This window comes from Perognathus longimembris, chromosome 22 (genome assembly GCF_023159225.1).
Source record: "Perognathus longimembris pacificus isolate PPM17 chromosome 22, ASM2315922v1, whole genome shotgun sequence".
Lineage (NCBI taxonomy): Eukaryota > Metazoa > Chordata > Mammalia > Rodentia > Heteromyidae > Perognathus > Perognathus longimembris.
Genome location: NC_063182.1, coordinates 7,819,852 through 7,837,252, shown reverse-complemented (window position 1 = coordinate 7,837,252; position 17,401 = coordinate 7,819,852). Strand labels below are relative to the sequence as shown.

Genomic DNA, 17,401 nt, shown 5'->3' with positions numbered 1-17,401 from the left:
TTTTTTCTTTGCCAGTCCTGGGGCTTGAACTCAGGGCCTGAGCACTGTCCGTGCCTTCTTTTTGCTCAAGGCAAGCACTCTGCCACTTGAGCCACAGTGCCACTTCTGGCTTTTTCTATATATGTGGTGCTGGAGAATCGAACCCAGGGCTCCATATACACAAGGCAAGTACTCTACCTCTAGGCCACATTCCCAGCCCCAGCAACCCTATTCCTTGGCAAAGGGTTTTCCAGACGCAATTACTTAACGAAGCTGCTCACCTTAAGAACCTAACAGTCAAAATACCATGTGAGGTCATTCTAGTCCAAATCTGAGACTTTTCTAAACCGTTTCCTTTTCTAGAAGGTAGTTTCAGTGCTGTTTAGAATCCTCATCAGTCTTTTGTGGGGGGGACGGGGGGGGGGGGCAAGCTGTTTGAGAAACACCCTTTTATAAGCAACTGGCTGAAGTAGGAGAGCAATCCAATTTCCTTCTGATAATGACCACATTTGCAAAACGAAATTTTCTTTTCCTTTGACAAGTCCTTGAAAAGGGGGTCGGGCAGGGAGGGGCACAGCACTGAATTCCCCCAATAAAGTCAAGTACCTAACTTTCTGGAGTGTAGACACTGGGACCTTTCAAGATAGGCCATAGAATAAATGGCCGGGAAACAAAAGGCGAGCTTGTTTTTTTCCAAGCAAATGTGGAGCCCGAACCCCAGCTCCGGGCCAGAGGCCTGAGGGGGCTTCAAGTTGAAACACGCGGGGGGGTTCTTATTAGTGTCACCGAGTCGCAGGAGGCTCAAGAGGCAATGGCAAGCAGGGCTGGGGCAGCTCGGAACGCGGGGACCGACGGGAACCGACGGGAACCGGGCCCACCGCAGGCGACCACCCAAGCCAGGGCCTCGCCAGCGCCTGCCAGCGCCCACCGGGCCAGGGCCGCTCGCCCCCACCCCAGCTGAAGACCCACGGGCCGCCTGAGGGCCCTGGAAACCATGCCCCGCACTCCTCGGGAGCCCCTTCCTTCTCCGCGACACGGGCCTCCCTCAAGACGCTAGCCCACACTCTCCCCATCCCCCGCAGAGAAGGCGCTACGGGGCCCCCAAACCCCGCTTTACCTTCTTCAGCTCCAGATCCACGGGGGCCGCCATCTTCACGCACGCTCTGCGCCTGCGCGTTGGAAGAAGACCGGAAAGGCGGGGGAGGGGGCAGAGGGCGGGAGTTGACCGCCCGTCTTCCTTCTGCGCCTGCGCGGGAGTCGCCCGCGGCCGGTTTATTCCCCCAACCGGGTGGCTAATCGTTTGTAATCCGCTCAGTGTGACTTCTCTGTGTGACAAAGCAGCTCGGCCTTGCTTTCTGGATGGAAGCTGCAGGTTTCCTGGGTGGCTTTATGCGATTTGACAAATAGTTACTGCTGTTGAACTGAAATCGGCACGTCGATCAGCTCCACCCCTGGTCTGTGGCTCAGTACTCCCCTGACAGGTACTGGAGCTGCTTCTGGTGACCAGTACGGATGGCCTTGCCTGGGCCCATGAACTGAAAGCTGGAGAAACGCCTCACCCCTGCATCCATTTTCCACCTGCCTTTGCTCTAGGCTATTCTCTCTCTCTCTCTGAGGTCACTTCGCAGTCACCTTCCAAGAAAAGCAGGGCTTCCGGCTAACATTACCAGGAAGGATGAGAAAACCGGCTCCGCTCCCAAGGAAAAGAACAGCAGGATCGTCATCATCCTTAGGCCTGGTACTGATGGCTCATGTTCATACTCATAGCTACACAAGAGGCTGAGATCTAGATACTGGCCGCTCAAAGTCCCTGAGACTGTCTCCAAAATCACCACCACCGACAACAAAAAACCAACAGGGCTGCTGGAGGCATGACTCAAATGGTAGTGCACCAGCCAAGCAAGCAGGCAAGCTGAGCAAGGGTGAGTTCAAACCCAGTGTTGCCTCCTCAGTATAGTCCACCCACAAGGCAACAAGCTTGTGTATCCTGACCACAGTTACTTCACTCAACTGATAACAACTGGTCTGCTCAGGACTCCTCCATAAGGAGCCACCAGGCCATACTTTGACCAAGATTGTTTAATATTTATGCAATGCTTTCTTCTTCTGCCTTCAGTTATTTGTCTACTTAAACAGCCACAGTCTGGCTGAAGATGAGCTGAAGTGCTCATTTTGCCTCTCCAAAGTCATGTCCCAGACTGAATAGGAATTCCTTTCTGTGCCTTTCTTCATTAACATCACCCACAGGAGTCTGGGGCAGACCTGGTGTAGCATCCCTGGAGTTTGGGGCCTGGGTTTAAAACTCCAATTAGACTTCAACTAGTACCTGTGCTGTCAGGAATGAGTAAAGCCCTGAGCTCAAACATACCAGTATGAAAAAAAGCATTTAAAAGTTTGGCACAGGCCTGGGAATATGAACTAGTGGTAAAGTGCTCACCTCGTATCCATGAAGCCCTGGGTTCGATTCCTCAGCACCACATATATAGAAAAAGCCAGAAGTGGCTCTGTGGATCAAGTGGTAGTGCTAGCCTTGAGCAAAAAGAAGCCAGGGACAGTGCCCTGAGTTCTAGGCCCAGGACTGGCAAAAAAAAAAAAAAAAGTGTGGCACAATTAACACACTAAAATATAAAAACAATGTTTTTTTTAAAGCCAGGAGTGGATGGTAGCTCACACGTATAATTAATCCTAACTACTCAGGAGGTTAGGATCTGAGGATCAAGGTTTGAAGCCAACAGAAAAGTCTGTGAGTCTCTTATCTGTAATCAACAAAAAGCCAAGCACCGGTGGTTCAAGCTGTAATCCTAGCTACTCAGGAGGCTGAGATCTGAAGATCTCAGTTCAAAGCCAGCCCAAGCAAGAAAGTCCATGAAACTCTTATCTCCAATTAACTACCAAAAAAGCTAGAAATGGAACTGTGGCTCATAGCCTTGAACAAAATTTAAAAGCTCAGGGACAAAAGCAAACTAAGGCCCTGAGTTCAAGCCCCAGGACTGGCACAGACATACACACAAAAGGACAGAAGTGGAAGTGTGGCTCAAGTAGTTGAGCACCAACCTTAAGCAGAAAAAGCCAAGGGAAAGTGTGAAGTCCTGAGTTCAAGCCTCAGTACCCATGCACACAAGACAGAAAAGTAAAACAGTGCTGGGGAGTGGGAACACAAACAGGAAGAGAACTAATGAGAATGACTATGGTCTAGGTAGTTTATTTGCATGTCTCAAAACAGAGCAATGAAACTTGTTAAAATTGATTCGAAGGGGCTGGGGATATGGCCTAGTGGCAAGAGTGCTTGCCTCCTATACATGAGGCCCTGGGTTCGATTCCCCAGCACCACATATACAGAAAATGGCCAGAAGCGGCGCTGTGACTCAAGTGGCAGAATGCTAGCCTTGAGCAGGAAGAAGCCAGGGACAGTGCTCAAGCCCTGAGTCCAAGGCCCAGGACTGGCCAAAAAAAAAAAAAAAAAAAAAAATTGATTCGAAGGGGGGAGAAGGGTACAGGACAGTGATAGAGGAGGTAAGTTTGATGGGAAAACATTGTATATATGTGCGGAAATGTCACACTGAAATCGCCCCTTGTACTACTAACATATGTTCATTTAAAAAATAAAAAAATTGCCCGGTGCAGGTGGCTCACGCCTGTAATCCTATCTACTCAGGAGGCTGAGATCTGAGGATCACAGTTCAAAGCCAGCCTAGGCAGGAAAGTCCATGAGACTCTTATCTCTAAATAACCACCAGAAAACCAAAAGTGGTGCTGTGGCTCAAGTGGTAGAGCTCGCTCTAGCCTTGAGCTGAAGACTCAGGGACAGCACCCAGGCCCAGAGTTCAAGCCCCACGAACAAAAGAAAAAATAAAAAAATAAAAGTAAAGGCACGGTTGAAGTGTTCTCCAGAAGACTTTATTTCTACTGACGTTTCCTAAGAAAACAGTCTAGACACACTGGTTCTTGGAGGCCAAATAACTCTGTTAAAAGGTTTCAGGCTAGAGACGTAACTCAGTGGCGGAGGCATGCTAGTATCTGTGAGGCCCTGCATTCAGTTCTCAGGACAGCAAGCAAGCAAACAAGCAATAGAAAGAAAGAGAACGAAAGAAAGAAAAAGAAAGGAAAAGAAGGAAGGAAGGAAGTTATTTCCCCAAACTTAGAGTTCCTGACAGTAAGGCTGAGAAATTTGCACTTCTGACAATATCCCCATCATGATGACATAATTGTTTGAGGACCAAATTTTGGGGCTCTTTCTTATAAAAAGATCTAGTATTTAAACCAAAAGAATGGATAGTTATTGGATTTTGGAAATGGAAAAAATGCCTATTCTAAATGTTGTTAGGAAGGTAAAAGAACAGAATTTGCAAACAGCGAAATCTAGATTCAAGACTTGGCCTACTAGCCTAATTCTGTTTTCATTTACAAGCTGTGTGACTTAGAACCATCATTTATCTTTAATGAGCTTCACTCTCCTCAAATTCAACTTGAAAATTAAAATATTGACCTATTGTGATGACTATTGGATTACTATGAGGAATAAATAAGACCAGAGATCAGGATAATATTCTCCAAATATAGCACTATGCACATACCATGTACTCAATAAATTAGTAGATGTAATTGAGTTGAGATAGTTATCATTGTCCTGTAGTGTATCTGTCAAAGTGTGGCAAGTGAGTACTGCATCTCCCATCACACCAACCAAAGATAATGTCCCCCTTGAGCTCTCCTTGAGGCTGCTGCTTCTCCCAAGACACACTTGCAGAGCTGGGGATGTACTTTGGTGGTACATGCACCACAAAGAAATAAGCAGGGGAGGGGGTCGGGGGAAGGAGACATAACACTTTCTAACTTTCTTTAAAATCATTAGTCTTTAGGGCTGGTGACTTGGCCCAAGTGGTAGCACCTATCTACCAAGCACTAAGGCCCTAATTCAAACCCTAGTACCACAAATAGATAAATATTCCACTACTCAGGAGGCTGAGAGCTGAAGATCAAGGTTCAAAGCCAGCGTGAGAAGACAAATCCACAAGACTTCTATCTCCTATTAACCAGAAAAAAGACAGAACTAGAAGCAACTGGGATTATAGGCGTGAACCACCAGCTGCTGGCTCAGAACGTTTTCAGTCAGGGCACTTGAAGTGTTTTTTGACTGAGCTCAGCAATCAAATATTTCTCTGGCATAATTAATAATGTTAACTGGCTGCCGGGCTAGATTCACCTCCCCTGGTGCGGAGATGCTAAGCTTACTCCCTTTTTAGTGCTCCCCTTTTCACCCTCTCCCCTGGGCGCCCGACCCGCGGGCGGCCAAGGTGGAGCGAAGGGACACGGGCTAGCCTAAGGTGCACGTGGCCGAACGAGATCCCCTTTCCTCCCTCCTCACCCACCAAGGAAGCCAGGTGCACACGGATCTCGTAGACGCTTCGGAGAGCAATCTGGTTTATTCAGGAGGGGCTCACAGTAATATAGTGATGATGACGAGGATTGAGCAGGAGCTGGCGATAGGCTGGCAAGCTTGTCCGTCCAAGAGCAGCTCCCAAGGACCTCCCTCAGGGGCTAACGTCACTTCCCATAGTACCGCCCTCTGGGCAAAGCCCAGGAAAGGGAGCACATGTGCTCGCTTGCGCGAGGTGGGGGATGGTCTCAAAGCTACCCCTTCTGGTTCCGGACCCAGAAGGAGATAGGTGTGGCTCACTTCCACACTGCCCCTGGGCTGGGGGAAGGGCAGCGACTCGGGAGCGCTCTCCTCGCCCTTCCCCCCTCAAGGCCAAGCTGAATCCCCAACACTGGGCATTTTAATTAGTCTCTCAGTTCCAATAAAGGGTACTTTATTTTGACACTCTGCCATAATTTTCCACATTTCTTCATATCTTTTAACAAGTTTTTTAATATCTGTCTCAATTTCCACATCTGTCCCATCTGTAGTACTTCCTGGATCTGTAATAGGGAGGTCAGATCTGGCCAGTGCCATCATTAGCTGTGGAGGAACTTCAGATTGACTTCATCTCCACTAAGCTCTCCCCCACCCTATCCAGGGGAGCTCCCTTTATTATGATACATTATGTAAATTGACCACCTGGAGGCCTGGGAGGTTCAAGGGAACCTGTGCCCTCCTATGAGTAGGCGAATCCACCTGCATCCCATGAGCCCCGCCAAATCCATGCACCAATTCTAACTAGAATGATAGGTTGGTCCAAACAGATACTATGAGACAGACTGTAACTCTATTGGCCACCTGCGTGCGGCCTAGCATGCTCTGTAAGTGTTGTATCCTCATTGGTCACCTGCGTGTGGCAAGTCTGTCTGTGATATTTGCCTTATAACCAAACTGGAAGGCCACACGGACATGCGGTCCCAGCTCCCGAGTCTGGGCTGCACAGTGCGGGCGGCTCCAGCTCTGACTCTGGGCCCTGACCCTGCACACGTGGTCGGCAGTTTCGGCTCCCGAGCCTGGGCTGCAACCAAGGCCGGTCGGTTCACTTTTTGTTCACTTGTTACTTCCCCAATAAATCTGTCTTTTTGTCATCTTGTAGCTGGAGACTGTGTGGTGGACTCTTGGGGGAACCAGGAATCCCCTCCCTTGTGGGGGGGGGGACCCCCGTTTCATTGTAGCCACTCTACTTCAGGTAAGAGTTTGGGTTTTCAATCTCACCTCCAAACTTCACATCTTGTTTCTACCATTTACTAGCTGTGCCATTCAAGGAAAATTTCTTACCTTCTCAAAGCTTCAGGCTCTTTGATTATAAGAGATCGTGACTGGGTGTCAGTGGCTCACACCTTTAATCCTACCTAGTTAGGAGGCTGAGATCTGAGAATAGTAGTTCAAAACCAGCTCAGGCAGGAAAGTTCATGCAACTCATATCTCTAATTGGAAATGGAGCCATGGCTCAAGTGGTAGAGCGCTATCCTTGAGCAAAAAAGCTCAGCCACAATGCTCAGGCCCTGAGTTCAAGACCCAGGAATGGCACACACACACACACACACACACACACACACACACATATGCACACATGTGGAATTAGTGGTAGTACCCCATCTCATGGGTTATATGAGGATGAAGTGAGATAATACATTATGTAAAGTTCCAGACATATTGTCGTTATATTAACTCAATATTAGCTTTTATTTATGTAAGCATTGCAGACCTACAAATCAATAAAAGACCAATCCACAGTACATCAGAGGTCATAAATAAATGAACTGAGAAATATTAAATAACATGAAAATCCTGCTATCAAGGAAGCAATCACAGAAATGGAAGAGCATAGAGGAAAGATTCCTAAATCAGGAGTCTTTGGATTTTTGTCTGAGGATGAAACCCAGGATCTGGGTCACACCAAGCAGGTGCTTTACTGCAAAACTTTATCCTCAGATCAACTCAGGAGTCCTTTTTTTCTCTGGTGCCAATAGTAGGGTTTGAACTTGGCTCCTTGTACTCTTGTTTGGCTTTTTCACTCACAGTTGGTGCTCTACCACTTGTACCACATCTCCACTTCCACCTTTTTACTGATTTCATTGGCATTAGGAGCCTAACAGACTTTTTTTCCCTAGGCTGGCTTCAAATCACATTCCTCAGATCTCAGCCTCCTGGGTAGCAAGGATGACAGGCCTGAGGCACCAGCCCCAGGCCTTCAACACACCAGTGTTATATGAAAATAAGGTTGTTTGTGGCAAAGACAGAAGACAAGGTATTCCTAAAAGAGACAATGACACCCAGGCAAGACAAAGACTGGTGCCTTGAGGAAAACACAAGGTGTTGGGTATGGCTGGAGCACAGGGACATGCCAGTCACAAGAGGAGCTAGAGAGGCAAGTGAGGCTAATGCTGGAGGACCTTCCAAGTGAAGTTCCAGAGTTTGGATTCCACCCCGTCATCGTTGAGAAAACTTGAGGAGTGTGAGCAGAGGAGTGACAAGTCAACAATTTTATTTTTATTTTTTAATTTTCTTTAGCTAGAGCATCCCTATGGAGTCCAGGCTGGTCTGGAACTTGCTATGTGACCTAGCTTCAAGCCCAGAAACCTCTTCCCTTTGCCACTCAAGCTCAGGGCTACAGGTGTGCATCACCTAGTTATAATGTGCTTAAAAAACAAAACGACGCTGGGCACCTGTAGCTCACACCTGTAATCCTAGCTACTCAGGAAGCTGAGATCTGAGGATTTGGGTTCAAAACCATCCTGGGCAAGAAAGTCTGAAATTCTTATTTCCAATTAACCAACAAAAAGCCGGATGTAGAGCTGGGGCTCAAGTAGGCAGAGTACCAGCCTTGAGTGAGAAAAAGCTATGGGACAGTGCCTAGGCCCCAAGTTCAAGCCTCAGTAACAGCACAAAGGCAAAAAATAAACCAAGGCAAGGATCTGAGTGTGATGAAGAAAACCTATCATCTCAGCACTCAGGTTGAAGCAGGAGAATCATTAGTTCAAGACCAGCTTAGACTACCCTGTCTCAAGAAAAAAAGCTAAGTGGTAAGGCACATGCTTCACATCTATGAGGCCTGGGTCATAAACACACACACACACACACACACACACACACACACACACACACACACACAGCAGAAAACAGCCTTACCATTTCTTATGAAAGTAAATTTTATAAACCATCTGTTGTCCGGGTAGACATATTTGTTAGCTTGTAGAGTTGCTCTATGAGAGTCTAAGGAATGGAGAGTGACGCATTGCTAAGAAACTCTGAGCTAAACCTTCCAGCTGACAAAGTAAGTTTGGGCTGAGACCGTGCTGGGCAGGAAAGGGGCTTTCACGGTGCCTGGCAAATGACACAGTCATAGGAAACTCTGCAAGGAGAGGAAGTGAGTCGTCATTGGCAGGAACTGATGTCGGCTTTTCCTAGGCATCTTGCCACATTCATCTGTTTATGAAGAATTCAAAGAGAGTTAATATGTTTCTGAAAGTTAGTACTTGGTATCAATCTTGGTGATTTAAACTTATAGAAGAGGAAAAAGCTGGACAGCGCAGCATAGCAGAGCCTAGCTTAGTGGGGGTGTAGGATCTGCTAAGGGCCAAGAATAGAAACTGCCCAGGAGTGGGAAAATAAAATCAGGGAAATCAATGGCCTCGTGGGGAATCCTTGCCTCTATCGCCCCAGCTCACCAAGTCCTTTAGAACAGGAAGAGGAGTACAATGGGGTCGAGCTGAAATCTAGACAAAACTTCACAACTACTTTATAAATAGGCACCAAAAATACCACCTCAGAGGAATGTTATTCTACTCTTGGAACCATACCTAGGACAAGTGATTAAGGCTTTCCCCAGAGCACCCACTTTAGCTCTGATTTTTTTCCGATTGTTGTTTGATGGAAGCAGGGCTTTGTACACACAAAGCAAGTGCTCTACCACTGAGCTACGTCCCCAGGCTTGGCTCTAAGTGTTTAAATAAGAGTTTTTTAAGTGTAAGAAGTTAAAGATGTGAATAGCGTTCCTTTTGTAAATTAGAACATGAATAAATGTATCATGTAGTAAGCAAAGATCTTACTTAAAATAGGAACCAAACCTAATGTCTCTGAACCAAACCCACTGGCTAGAGGCATAGAATGTTCTGATTGGCAAAATGCAGTCTACTAGCCATTCCTGGAAGATTAGGGGTATCATTTCCCACCCCAAAAACACATGAACTGAGGGTAAAAGATAATTGGTTTCTTTCCAAAATAGTAAAGTATACCAAAGAAACAGTTTAAACTGTTTAAGCCAGGTACTGGTGCCTCACGTCTATAATCCTAGTGACTCCAGAAGCTGAGATCTGAAGATTGAGGTTAGAAGCCAATAAGGACAGAAAAGTCTGTGAGACACTTAGCTCCAATTAAAGAGCAGGAAGCCAGAAGTGGAGTTGGCTCAGGTGGTCCAGTGCCAGCCTTGAGCAAGAATTTTTAAAAAGCCAAGTAAGAACAAAAGTTCCTGAATTCAAGCCCCAGTACTAGTACCACTGTAAAGAACAGTTTACCATATATCTCGAAGAAGAAGAAAAAAAAGATGTTCCTTACAACTTAACTGCCAACATCTGAATATTTTCACCCTCTCCTAATGCACTTCAATGTACGTGAACTTCACGAAGATTATCCTTCTCGTTCCCCACATAGCAGGGAAACAGCCTTGCTTTGCGATGGGGAGCGTGGGTCATTGGACATGGAGGGTCCCATTCAAGGAAATTAGAGCCAAGACTTACTGTTTGGCTTTTCTTGAGCTCAAAGACACTAGATACTGTCTCTCTGTTTCATGAAATATCAATTGTAGTGGCCACTGTTGAGGAGGTGAGAGTTTAGACTTCCTTTTGTCTTCTTAAATAGGATCAAATGCCTCTGCAGGGGTTTGGGAAGGCCGCAAACTTGGCTCGCTGTCAGGTAGTACTGTCTATGACCTCAGAAGACCTTGTCTTTCTAACCACAGAAATGAGTAAAGAAATAAGTGGTTATCAGTGAGAATACTTACCCTGGAACATGAGAATCAGAGGACAGTGTGGAATCAAGGGATAATTTCTCCAAGGGATCCTGCTGACCATATATTCATAAATCTCGATTGTGTCCTGCTAGCTAAAATACAGGGTCTTGCATAAATTTTTTAGAAAAGCATCCTAGACTCAAAAAAATAGAAGGGATTTTTGTCTTCTAGTCTTCCACACACCCCTTTATAGTTGAGGAAAATGAAGATCACAAAGAAGTAGTTTGCCATGATCATAATAAATCAATTTCCAAGCTACGACATGCTCTCTTCCAGAATTTCTCCTCCAGTCTATTCTCTCTTGGGCAGTGCTGAGTCAGGCAGAAGTCTCCATTTATCTTCAGATTGTAAGACAATGGAACTCATTCTTATAATCACTAAATCCTTGGAGGTACCTACACGTGTGAATCTTGAAAAGGGCCTGGAGCCTGGAGCCCCAGGAGAAGTTCTGGGGCTTAGCACCCCAGAAGACAAATTTGATGTTTCTTCACACTAGGCCTATCCATCAGGAACTCTTAGTATCTAGAAACAACCAGAGTTTCTTGGATGTCCTTGGCAGTATGCTAAATGTGTCTGTGCAGGTGTTTGTTTTTTTTTTTTTCTAGATTTGGGTAGGCATCCCAAAGGGACTTCTCAGAAGGTCAAAGGGCTTCTCTACTCTAAAATGATATTCCAAAATGTGGTTTTTGGTCAAAATCAACAGAAGAGTTGTATTTGTTTATTTAGTGCTCGTTGTAAGGCTTGAACTTAGGGTCTTGAGTGCTGTCCCTGAGCTTTGTTGTTGTTGTTATTGTTCAAGGCTAGTGATCTACCACTTGAGGCACAGCTTCACTTCCGGTATTTTGGGAATGTATTGGAAATAAAGAGTCACACACATGGCTTTCCTATTCAGGCTAGCTTCAAAACAGCAATCCTCAAATGTCAGCCTCCTAAACAGCCAGGATGACAGGCATGAGCCACCAGCTCCCAGCCCACCAGGGGAGCTTTAAAATCCCTGAGACCAAGCCCATTCAGAAGAGTGGGTTCAGTGAGGATCTCTACTGAGACCCAGAAAATGTGTGCTTTAAAAAAAATGTATCTTGGGCTGGGGATATGGCCAAGTGGCAAGAGTGCTTGCCTCCTATACATGAAGCCCTGGGTTCAATTCCCCAGCACCACATAAACAGAAAAAGCCGGAAGTGGCAGTGTGGCTCAAGAGGTAGTGCTAGCCTTGAGCAAAAGAAGCTCAGGGACAGTGCCCAGGCCCTGAGTTCAAGCCCCAGGACTGGTAAAAAGAAGGCCCAGAGCCAGGTACTGGTGACTCATGTCTGTAATCCTAGCTACTCAGGAGGCTGTGATTTGAGGATTGTAGTTTGAAGCCAGCTTGGACAGGAAAATTTGTGATACTTTTTTTCTCCAATTAACCACCAGGAAACTGGAAATAGAGCTGTGATTCAAAGTGGTAGAGTGCTAGCCTTGAACAAAAGAGGTCAAGGATGGCCCCCAGGCCCTGAGTTCAAGCCCCACATTCACCACCAACAACAACAAAATGTCACAAACATAAGATGAAAGGACCTGGGCCCCTGATCCTCTACTTCAAGACAAGCTTCCCACTTAGTGCCCATTTAGGACATCTGACATTACCTGGGTGAGAAGTCAACCACTCTGCTAGGCCTATATCAGTGGAAGTTTCTTGTGAGAGCAGCTACATGATCTTAATTATTCCCTGACTCTTTAGAGGCCAATAACACCCTTCCACCTCAGAGTCCTTCTCCTGACTGCAAGGCTGTTCTCACAGCATGGAATAGCCATCCCTAATGACATGGTGGTTACCTCTCTGTACTTAATGTGGCCCAAACTGTCTTCAGCCCCTGGAAACTTCTCATTCTCCCCTGTGGCACCTTTTTGTGGGATGCTACTACTTTCTACTCTGACACACAAGCCTAAAACTTAGGGCCCTTCTTGTTTCTTGTCCTTCACCCCTGTGGCTCCTTTTTCCTTTCTCTCATCCTTCCCCTATCTCTTGACTTCCTATACTTCTCGCCTGCTTCAGTTACCTCTCCAGCCTGAGTCATCAACCCAAAAGTAGGTCTACTTATGCCATGCCCTACCAACCTCACCTGAACACCCTAGGTTGGTTCTTTTTTCTTTTTTTTTGGCAAGTCCTGGGGCTTGAACTCAGGGCCTGAACACTGTCCCTGGCTTCTTTTTGCTCAAGACTACTACTCTACTTCTTGAGCCACAGTGCCACTTCCAGCTTTTTCTGTGCTGCTGAGGAACCGAGCCCAGGGCTTCATGCATGCTAGGCAAGCACTCTACCATCTACCACTAGGCCACAGTCCCCCCCCCCCCACCTCAGGTTGGTTCTTTATCACCCTAATGAACCATCCAAATTCGTGGCACAGTCATGAAGGCCCTGAATGACCTAGCATTGCCCTTCACTTCCAGATCCCAACTCAGCAGTCTGCCCCTGGATGCACCAAACTCCTTTGGGTTCCTCATTTGCACTGTCCTTCCTCTCGGCTCTGACGTTTCCCTCTACATAATGACAAGCTCAACCTCCCCGTCACTCGGACCACAGCTGCTCATCCTTCGAGTCCCAGCTTGAATTTCACTTCCCCAGAGAAATGGCCTCCCTGACCTCTGCATCGAGCACCTCCAACTGCCCATTTTAACTCCCTTGACACTTCATTGTTGTGACTTGTTCATTGTCTATTTTTCCTGTTAGAGGGCTGGGCCTGTTGTTCTTAGTCTCTAGGACAAAGCAGGAATCCATGGCTGCCTGTTGAATGACTATCTGAGAGCCAGGAACAAGTCTGCTAAGTGCCGATTTGAAGATGTGACGTGGCATCTCTTGGCACCTTGTGGAATCACGAATGTCTTTAGTGATAGAAATAGTTAATTCTGTTTCTTCATGCTCTGAATCAGGGCTGTCGGCCTCCACTTATTAATGAAGAAATTGAGCCCCAGAGGAGCAGGTGATTTGCCCCAGGCAACAGTGAGGTGAGCCAGTTACAGGGCTGGCTATGACTATCTTACCTTCTGGCCCCTGCCCCCTACTTTTCTTGTTTCTGAGCACTGGGCGGAAATGTAATGTCATGACACATTGGGGGATTTCTTTCTTCTCCTGCATTTTTCTGGTGTGACTCCAGCCTGTGGGGGGGGGGGGAAGCATAGACTCTGGGAGGAGGGAGGTGGAGAGGGTATTTGCTGCATTCCTCAGCAGCCTCCGTTTGCATAGCTCAAAGAAAGAAGAAAGAAGTTAGTGAGCTTTGGCAGCCACACTGGGCATTCAGCTCCCGTTCTGGCAGCTACAGAACAGACTGAACACGAGTTCTGCCAGAGCTCGGGAGGCGGGCAGTCTCTCCCAGCGGGGCTGCCAAGATAAAGCAGAAAGGGTCAGGGCCTGTGTCTAACATGGGGGGTTGCGAAGAGGGGCCATAGCAAGGGGCCCTTCTTTCTGGTCAGCTTGACAGCTGGCTCATGGCCAAGTGACTGTGTCTATAGGACAGGGTGGAGGGGACGGGGTCAGGACCTCGGTGCACATTAGGTGGCTAGCTCAGGCCTCTCCCACTGTGGAGCTGTTGGGGGGGGGGCAGCCCGTGGACAGATGTCCCCATCCAGCTGCTGGGGCCCCTGCCATCACATTCCAGGCGGGCTGAGAGCCCCAGAGCGTGGCTTGAGAGAGTGCGAGGTCTCGCGCACCATGGAAACGGGGCTTCCGACGAAAAGGTCACATATTTGATGCAACTGTCATGCAGGCACCTTAAATGCAGCACTGTTCCTCTTTTCCTGAGGACGTTGCCAGCCAAGAGAGCTTGCACCACGACTGGAGGGAGGACCTGGCTGCCTGGATTCCTGCAGACTTCTCTCACTGTTGCTGCTTTTCTGCAAGCCCTTCTAGAGCCCGGCCTCAACTCGTGTCCACAGGGAAAGCCCCACCAAGCCTTGATTCTGGAAAAGTCTCAGCGAGGCCATGAAAGAAAAGGAAATGCATATGAGATGGACCATGAGGGTAAAAATGGCAGACAATAGGAATCGCTATCATTTATTGAGTATTTACCTTATCCAGGCATGACCACACATGCTTTCTATACCAAAAAAAAAAAAATTCTAACAAGAAAACCACAGCTTGGATTAAATAAGTTGCCCAAATGGCATGATCAGACTTGGAACGCAGGTTCGTCTGATTCAGAACCTGAACTCTTCACCTCCATTTCATTCATCATGTATTCATCATTCATTCCCTTACTCAAATGTCCATTCATTCATACATGCCTCAGATACTTAACGAGAACCTATGACATGCTACAGACTCCACTGGGTGGAAGCATGGGCTCATGACCTATGACCTATAAGTGTCCACAGTGGACAAAATGGATGAACCAATACCAGCAACGCACAGTGGGATGAGCACCATGGAAGACAAATGGCAAAGCTGTGGTGGGAAGATAATCTTTTTTTTTTCCCTTGCATTTTCCCTTGCATTGTTCAAGACCAGGTGATATGGGAGCAAGAGCAGGAATGACCGAGTTGACAGCGGAAGTGGCTGATTGCCTTTCCCCGGGTGTTTATTAAGTACTTAGCCTAGAAATGGTGTCTATGGTAACCGGGTGCTGGTGGCTCACACTTGCAGCCTCGCTACTCAGGAGGCTGAGATCTGCGGCTCATGGTTCAAAGCCAGCCTGAGTAGGGAAGTCCTTAAGACTCTTATCTACAATTAACCACCAGAAAAACCGGAAGTGGTGCTGTGGCTCAGAGTGGCAGAGCGCACTAACTTTGAGCTGAAGAGCTCGGGGACAGTGCTCAGGTCCAGAGTTCAAGCCCCACAACTGACAAAAAAGAAGATGATGATGACGATGAAGAAGAAGAAGAAGAAGGAGAAGGAGAAGAAGGAGGAGAAGGAGAAGAAGGAGGAGAAGGAGAAGGAGAAGGAGAAGAAGGAGGAGAAGGAAGAAGAAGAAGAAGAAGAAGAAGAAGAAGAAGAAGAAGAAGAAGAAGAAGAAGAAGAAGAAGAAGAAGAAGAAGAAGAAGATGAAGATGAAGAAGAGGAAGAAGAAGAAATGGTGTCTATGTCTATAGGGTTGGACTTACATCAGACTTCTCAGGGCAGCACTTAGTCATAAATGCACTGGGTCAAGACCCCTTCTTGAGCTTTCCCAGAGTCACCAGGAAAACAGAAAGAGGTCAAGACTTCCTAGAGAGCCTTGGGTAAGTGCCTGGATTGCGTAGCCATCCTTAGTTCACACATTAGAGGCACGAAGGGAGAATGAGCTGGTAGCTTGCCCCACTAAAGTCTGCCCACTGTTCAAGCAAGGGGACAGTAGAAATAAAAGTAGCCTTTCATTGTAGGCATACCACCCCACTGACTTGTAGGTTGGGCAAGGAAATAAAGGTTGGGGGAAAGAATGACTTAATGCCTCCCATCTGTCTGGTTCATACACCCACATCGTATGTCTTTGGAAAGCCTCCCACAGGCTCTGACCCACCAGCTTCAGCACTGCGCCCTGAAAGGAGCCCTTTTCCTGAGATGCCCTGCTGATTAGTAATAGACAAGAAGCTTGGAGGGAAAAATAAAAGAAGGGAGGGAGAGCGAGAGGGAAGAAGGCAAAGAGAGAGGAAAGGGCATCCTAAAAAGAGCAAGAGGGCAGCTTGGCTTCCTTCATAGCTCTGTGGGAGGCAGGGAGCTAAGAGATCCCTGTTCTCTTCTCCATCCATCAAGGAGGCAATCAAGAAAAAAAAAAAGTGTAATTCTTAAAGTTAAAACAAAACAAAATCCAAGCTACAACAACTTCCAGGTTATATGCATTTGGTGGTGGCCTGACACTCCGGAAACCAGTCACGGGAAGGCACAGTTCTGATTTCCTCCTTTCCCTGACGGCCTGGCCTGGCCTGGGCCCCCACCACAGTGAGCAGGACACAGAGTCTCGTCTCCACTGTCACTGGGGAGCCAGGGTCAGCATTAAGGAAAATTATATTAGCTGAGAGCAACCTAATGCTGTTACTTCACCCCATGAGCCGCGGGGCCCTCGGCTACTAATCCTGGGGCTAATCTCCTGGCACATGGGAGGCGTAATATCCTATATGAGAAATGGATTTTAGCGCTGTAAAACACCATACAAGGACCAGCCCTTCCTCCCCTGTCCCCATTTTCAGGTTAAAAACCAAAAAGCACCTCTTTAGCCTCTTTGGTTTTGTTGGTTTTTCTTTTGTTTTTTCTGGTTCTGAGACTTGAACCTGGGCCTGGCTACTGTCCTTGAGCTTCTTTTTGCTCAAGGCTAGCCCTCTACCACTTGAGCCACAGTGCCACTTCTGGCTTTTTCCTTTTTTTTTTTTTCTGAGTAGTTTATTGGAGATGAGTCTTTCCTGCCCAGGCTGGCTTCGAACCTCAGTCCTCAGACCTCAGCCTCCTGAATAGCTAGGATGACAGGCATGAGCCACCTGCACCCAACTTTTAGCCTCTTTTTACTCCTGCTTGAATCATCTTTCCCCCACTCTTCCCTCTCTGTGGTGCCCTCCTCCTTCACCCTACATGGACTTAACATAGCTGCAAAAGAATTCCTGATTTCCATGGCCCTTTAACTTGCCCCCATTCTTTTCTGTATTGATTGAAAGAGCCATTGTTTACCCAGTTGCTCCAGCTAAATTCCAAGAGGTCATCCTTGGTTCTTCTTTTCCCCACACATCTTCTCTGTCCATCAGCGGATGTTACATGTGATTCTTCCAAAACAGATCCTGAATTTGACTCCCTTCTTTCCTTCCTTCCTTCCTTCCTTCCTTCCTTCCTTCCTTCCTTCCTTCCTTCCTCCCTCCCTCCCTCCCTCCCTTCTTCCTTCTTTCCTTCCTTCCTTCCTCCCTCCCTCCCTTCTTCCTTCTTTCCTTCCTTCCTTGCTCCCTCCCTCCCTCCCTTCTTCCTTCTTTCCTTCCTTCCTTGCCCCCTCCCTCCATCCCTCCCTCCCTCCTTCCTTCCCTTCCTTCCTTCTGTCCCTTCCTTCCTTCCTTCCTTCCTCCCT

General features: G+C 47.3%; 1 protein-coding gene across 1 annotated transcript in view; it reads right to left on the bottom strand.

The window, feature by feature from the left end:
- The window catches only part of Pfdn1 (prefoldin subunit 1), a 54,450-nt gene extending 53,289 nt beyond the window's left edge, over nucleotides 1-1,161 (bottom strand). Inside the window, exon 1 of the mRNA XM_048331574.1 lies at nucleotides 1,097-1,161. Coding sequence (XP_048187531.1) covers nucleotides 1,097-1,129 — 33 coding nt within the window. The 5' untranslated portion in view covers nucleotides 1,130-1,161. The remainder of the gene's footprint in view (nucleotides 1-1,096) is intronic.
- Between the last annotated feature and the right edge of the window lie 16,240 nt (nucleotides 1,162-17,401).